This window comes from Microtus ochrogaster, unplaced genomic scaffold (assembly GCF_000317375.1).
Source record: "Microtus ochrogaster isolate Prairie Vole_2 unplaced genomic scaffold, MicOch1.0 UNK29, whole genome shotgun sequence".
NCBI classification, from domain to species: Eukaryota; Metazoa; Chordata; class Mammalia; order Rodentia; family Cricetidae; genus Microtus; species Microtus ochrogaster.
Window position 1 is genome coordinate 2,083,890 of NW_004949127.1, and position 6,606 is coordinate 2,090,495.

Here is a 6,606-nt window from a genome sequence, read left to right on the forward strand (position 1 = left end):
TTATATATCATATAAAATGCTATTTTATATGTTTTAAAAATTACATTTATTTATTGTGTTTCTGTGGATTTTAGAAGACAACTTTTTTGGGTTTTGGTATTTCTTTTTTGTGACATTGTTTCTAAGTAGGCCTGTTTGTCCTGGAACTTGCTCTGTAGACCAGGTTAGGTTCAAACTCAGAGATCTGCCTGCCTCGGCCTTCCAAGTGCTGGGATTAAAGGTGTGCACCATGCATATATAGTTTATTTATATGTGTGTGTATCTACATAGATTTATATATAATTCATATGTATGTACATATATGGAGAGAGACTAAGAGGCTTTTTAGTTTTTGGTTTTGTGTTTTATTGCAAAAGGCATTTCCCTTTTACTAAGAAATAAAAGTAATATTTTGAAGACAAATATTTTGTACACTGGGCACCCTTATGAACTTGTGCTCATACACACGTGCACACAGAGTACTTTGTTTGTATCATACACACAGTGTTTACTAAATACTCTTTAAAAAGGAGCAGTGAAGACCTTGAGAGTCAGAATGTGAACATCTAGTCTGTCTAGGTCTACCAGTTGTAAACTGGCCTCGCCCAGAAGTTAACTTTTATTTCAGGTTTCCTGTTTAAAACTGCAAATAATTTGTTGCATTTAAGAGATTTTTGCGAAAGCATTTTGTCCCCAGGACACTGCTGGACCTGCGGCTGGCAAGCTGTCACTGTCTGACGTCTCTAAACAAACAGAGTACTGGAGCAACGTCCCTGAGGAATACCAGCATTTCACCTTCAGTGATCTGCTCAACAACAAACTGGAATTCGAACATTTCCGCCAGTTTCTAGAATCTCATTCTTCAAGGTGAGGAAATACCTAATTTTAAATATATTTCTCAGTAAAATAAATCCTTTTTTGATACTAATTTTGATTTATGCTATATTAATGGCTTGGTAGCAGATTTTTTTTAAAGATGGGAGATAAGCTTGTAATTACATTCATGCACAGAAAACTTAGCAGTGTACATTTAACCCAGTTTAGTGGCTAGCTCTTTGGCCTTTGCCTTTTCCAACTTGGCAATTCAAGCCACAGATTTAGGACCCAGGACGCTGCCTTCCCAGGTAGAGGCAGATCTCACCATATCTGTCACTGTAATTGGTCCAGCAGCTTACCAGGGCACCCTCGTCCTCTGGGTTAACCTGTGTTAGACAATAGTGATGCATGTCTCCCTGGGGACCAGCCGCCCCAGCCTGACCTTCCCCTTGATGATGTGGTAGGGGACCCCCATCTTTCTACACAGTGTAAGCTGGAAGACCACCAACTCAACGGGGTCTGCGTCATGGGCACCAGCAGCTGAGTCTTCTTATTCTCCACCAAGGTGGTGACTGTATTGACCCCTGCTCGAAGGACAAGTGGCCTCTCAGTTGGGATGACCCCTTTGCCAGCAGCCTAACCTTCTTCTGCTCTGTGTCTGGCCTGTACTTGTGGGCAAACCTAAGCAGCTAGGTAGCTGTTTTCTGGTCCAGGGCCTTGCGGGAACTGGTTTAGGGCAGGAGATATTTTAGCCGTTTATAAAGGACGGTCCTTTGCCACTGCGGTCTAGTGTAGCGGGGCTGTATGACAAAGCTTTTGGGCTGGATGTCCTGCCCAATGGTGATGTTCTCAGGCCTTTTCTCAAGCAAAGAATTTACCACCATTTTGACCTTCTGTTTCTTCACGACAGCAAGGGGCAGGGGCCACCTTCTTTCCCTGGGGCCTCTTGTTGGCCAGAGGCAGTAGATCTTTACCTATGTCAGTGAAAACTGACAGACAAAAGTCTGCTTAAAAGACCCTGATGGACGTGCAACTGCTTCAGCCTCCCGTGTTATTCTCAGCAATCGTGCAGTGCTTGGGGCTATTTTTAGTACTAGCTGGCTGGAAGCAACTTTCAAGCTTTCTCTTCTGCTGCTCCCTTTAGTATTTTTGGGAACTGTCTTTTACAGTTGTTCCCTAATTACTGTAGAAGTTCACAGTTCTATTAACTAACATAAATCAAACATTGCAGTTTTAGAAATTTTTGTACTACGAACTGAAACTTTGATCATATTTTTCTCTCACGTTAACAGAAACTGGTTTGAATTTAGGGCCAAACTTCTCCTTATCCTGATGAGGATTATTCTGAATTTGTACCATTATCAAATAACCATGACACATATGTGGCATTTCCCCGTATTTGACTTTGAAGATGCCAGTCCAATCCTCAGATGCAACTCTGAGACACCGCCAGTAAACGAGAGATCTGCTGCATACCCCATACCTTCACCAGAAGCCGTTCATGTAGCGAGAGTTAAGGCTGTAGCAACAGCGGAGTCGTCTGCTGGGCTTGGATGAGGCTGTGCTTCATCCTTGATCTGACCAGACAGCCACCTCCTGCCTGTCAGCAGCTTGGCCAGTGTCTAATTGACTCTAGAGGCTAAAAAAGAATGCACTCTCTTTCCAGCATCGACCTTGCGTGTTGGACAGACATCGAACAGTTCCGAAGAATGCTTTTTAAGGACCAGAAGCAAAGGGAGGCAAAGTCTATAGACATTAAAAACAAATACCTTAATAAGAAGTATTTCTTTGGCCCCAGCAGCCCAGCTTCTTTGCATCAGCAGGACCAGGTATGAGCTTGTTTGGAGGGTACAGGCGATCCCTTCTTTCGCCAACAGTGCGAAGGTCTCTTTTTGCTGTGTGTTACAGTTTCGGAGGGACACTTTGGTTTAGGTGTCTGGTGGGCATCTATAGATCCCTAAAGTTCATTCAAGTATTACATGTCCTAAAACATGTCACTTTAAAGTTACTTTATTGGATAAAATGTCATTTATCTAGGTTGGTTTTAAGGACAGTGTTCATAAATTTGGGGTACAAAGACAGCGTCACACTGATTTGATTTTGTCATTCATTGAGTGCCCTGTGTGTCGCTGGTGTCTCACGCTGTTTTAGGTGCTCAGGACCAAGTGTTAAACCACAGGGACAAGGGCCGTGGGTCTCCAACAGGAGAAAAGGGCCACATCCACCCCTGAGCCTAGCTGCCACTTCTGCTTTCTTAAGCTGCTGCCTCAAAGGCTTTTGATCTTCGAAAACACTGTCTATGATTCTCTCACCCTAGAATGGAGGCTTTTCTTTGTTTTTGTTTTTTCAGACAGCGTCTCTCTACATAGCCCTGGCTATCCTAGAACTCTCCATAGAGTGTAGACCAGACTGACCTCAAACTCACAGAGATTCACCTGCCTCTGTCTCCCAAGAGCTGGGATTTCGGGCATGCATCTCCATGCCCAGCCTAGAAACTTTTTACAGACTGTGAACAAAGATTTAGCCACTTTGTTGTGCCATGGCAGTGGCCTGAATTACAGATTCTACTGACAATGAAGCCATCAGTTACAGAAAACAATATGATTATGCTTTTGAAATTTAGAGTTAAAAGTGATTTATTTAGTGTGAGGTGGTTTTTTTTTTTAACTATCTAAAGAGCAAACGTATTGTGTAAATCTTTTTTAATTGTTAAAGCTTACAAAGATAAGTATTCTTTAATGGTTAATACTTAGAAAATGAAAATTTCAGATTAATATTAGATTCAGTAAAGAAAAAACTCTGAGCTATTCATGAATTCAGAGAACCAACCCCACAATCTGACTCTGGAGCGGGTGAAGGCACGGAGCTTGGAGGGAAAGGAGGGCGGCACGTTAGAGGCGTGGCTAGGCCACGTGTGGGCCGAACACATGGGAAGCATTTGTCTTGTTTGGCGCGAGGCGTTGTGGCGTCTGACACAGCTGTGTGAACGTGCTGTAGTATACGCCGCTTGCTGAGCTTTTAGACGACGGTGGGGCGTCACCGCTGCCGTCAAGCCAATGCTCTGGCTTACAGCAGATGTCTTTGCCGTTCCGCGTGTCCCATCTCTACCTATTTTATACCTGGGAGTTTTGCCTCACATTTTGTACAGCTCACCCCGCCCCCGACTGAATTAAAAACACTTTGCTAGGAAAAATGCAATCTTGTTTTTTACTCTTATTTAATATTGTTCGGGACAATTAAAAAGATGATTTCTGCTTTGTTTTTATATAAAATATTAGTAGTATTTTCTTAATTGCATTTATCAAAGGTGAACTAAATAAAGAGCTTATCTCAGTGTGCAGACACTTGGCAGTACACAGAGGAAGGTTGAAACCTCCATGAGGGAATATTCAGGCCGTCACTCATGATGTTCTCTCAGTGCTGCTGGCTGTACAAATCAGAGGGGCGCGACCTTCCTCTCCCTGCTGCCTCCCCTGGGCTCTTCCCGAATGACATCAGAGAAGCACCAGGGAGAGGGCAGTCACCCCACTACCTCTGCCCAACAACCCAGCCACCAAGATTGTCGCTGCTGTGTCAAGGACCTGGGTCAGGAGCCCTCTTAACTAGTCAGACGCCTCGTTTCCTTCACTTATGAAGAGAAAGATGTTCCCTGCAATGGCTCAGTTAGACTAGAATCACGTATTTGTAAGAACTCAGAAAAGCAATAGTCACCACCTTGTGTCATAGTTACCGAGACCATGGAGGGAAAAAGTGTTGGTGCCTGGGAGCCTGGGTGGATCTCAGTGGCAGAAATTAGGCCCTGACACAGAAAACAAACACAAAACAAAACCCCACCTCATTGCTGTGCTTTTTCCAATATTCCACGGGAGGCAAAACCATACATTAAGAAGACGTTTTGTGGAAAATGGAAATCATGGCACCTATCCAATATGATTCAAAAGCTCAACATGAGTGAGTGAATTAAATGGCTTTTATTAGTTTAAAAAAAAAAGCATGTGGTTTCTGTGCTGTTTTTGCTCTCCTAGATAATGCTCATGAGTGGCGGCTGGGGGAGGATCCTTCACGAGCAGCTTGACCCATCTGTGCTGGTGGAAATCCAGAAACATGTCTTGAACAGGCTGGAAAATGTGTGGCTGCCACTGTTCCTCTCAAGCGAACAGTTTGCATCCCGTCAGAAGATAAAGGTACATGACCTGCATAATCTTGGATAGTCATTGGCAGGACCTAGCCAGCCCTTCAGTGTGAGTACCTGTGGACCAGTCATGAGCCTGCAGTGGGTAGCTGTGACAAGCAAGGAATCAGGCTTCTCAAATTCCCAACCCCAGCATTTGCCGCACATTCGTGGCTCCTCTTCTGAGTTTTGTTTGTTTGGTATTTCCATTTGGGAAGTAAGAATGTCAGCAACAACTGTATTAGGCCATGGTAGCACATGCCTGTAATCCCATGACTCTGGGGGTAGAGCCAGCAGTATCCTTGCAAGTTACAGGCCCAGCTACAGCTACAAAATGAAGCCCCTCTTAACAGCAATGACAACAATGTATGCTTGATTTCTTAGCACGGTACCCAGCAAGAAGAGACTTAAATATCATCTAGTAATGCAGTTGGGTTTTGTTTTGGGTTTTTGTTTTTGTTGCTGTTTGGTTTGGTTTTTGTTTTGTTTTTATTGTGTTTTAGAAGCAGGTCTCTTTACACAGTCCTGACTGACCTGTAACCAGGTGGAGTGACATCTGACTTACTGATATTATTACCACATTTTCTCTTTACCACAGTCAAGTTATTGTAGCTTGTAGTCATTTCCTTTGCATTCTGTGTGTGAGCAGCAAAACAAACTGATTGTCATGAGATTTTGAGTGAACGAAGCTGGGGCATCCCCCATGCTTAGAAGAGGAACGGACACCCACGCTTTAGAAAGATGTAGGTCAGGGGTAGCGCTGGAATCTAGCAAGAAAGAGCAGCTCTCCTTCCCCTGATCTGTGCCTGTCACAAAGACACAGGGCATGGCGTGAGCTTGATTCTGAACCTGCCTAGCATGCAGGGGGCCCCAGGCTCCAACTGCAGCATTACTTTGTCTTACAGACCTGGCCTCTTTAGGTGAGCTACTAGGAATAAAAGGCACACAACATAGATCTGGCAGGAGTAGCTTCCCAGAAAAGGGAGAGATTATATACAACCGGAAACCCCCTAAATGTTATTCCTTGGTATCCAGAGAGGACCCACGGGACACTAAAAACCTGAAGATGCTGAAGCCACTTCTATAAAATGAGGCTATATATGCATATAATTATATATAGTTCTCCATATAGTTCATTTCATCATTAGATTACTTAAAAATCATAATACAATAAAAATGTTAAATAAATCTGGAAAAATAAATATAAGGGGAAGATGCCTGACATGCTCAGTATAGATACAGTTTTCTTATTTGAATATTTTGCATCAGAGGTTAGTTGAATCCATAGATGAAGAACCAGCGGTACCTTTTGTATTCCTGTGAATTATAGGTGGCTCCTAAAAATCACTTGTGGAAAATGTAAAATGGCTAGAAATGGCACAACACCTGTGAGGCCATCACTAACTCTATAGCTTCAGTTCTTACACAAGCCGAAGTGACACTGTCACCAGTGTTTGGAGTAGTGCCATTAGGTGACAGCACAGCTGGAGAACCCAACCAGGAGAACCCACCCATAACACGGAGTGCAGGATTTCACTCCAGGAGAACCCACCCATAATGCGGAGTGCAGGATTTCACTCCAGGAGAACCCACCCATAATGCGGAGTGCAGGGTTTCACTCCAGGAGAACCCACCCATAA

The 6,606-nt window shown here is 43.6% G+C and overlaps 1 protein-coding gene across 5 annotated transcripts in view; it reads left to right on the forward strand.

Moving 5' to 3' along the window:
• Positions 1-6,606, forward strand: part of Rgs22 (regulator of G protein signaling 22) — a 101,740-nt gene that overhangs the window by 76,009 nt on the left and 19,125 nt on the right. For all 5 annotated transcript variants that reach the window (XR_003378835.1, XR_003378836.1, XR_003378834.1 and 2 more), the window contains exons 17-19: positions 677-846; positions 2,462-2,624; positions 4,821-4,979. Coding sequence is in view for 2 of the 5 variants with exons in the window: in XM_013354105.2 (XP_013209559.1) it covers positions 677-846; positions 2,462-2,624; positions 4,821-4,979 (492 nt within the window). In the remaining 3 variants the exon portion in view is untranslated. The remainder of the gene's footprint in view (positions 1-676; positions 847-2,461; positions 2,625-4,820; positions 4,980-6,606) is intronic.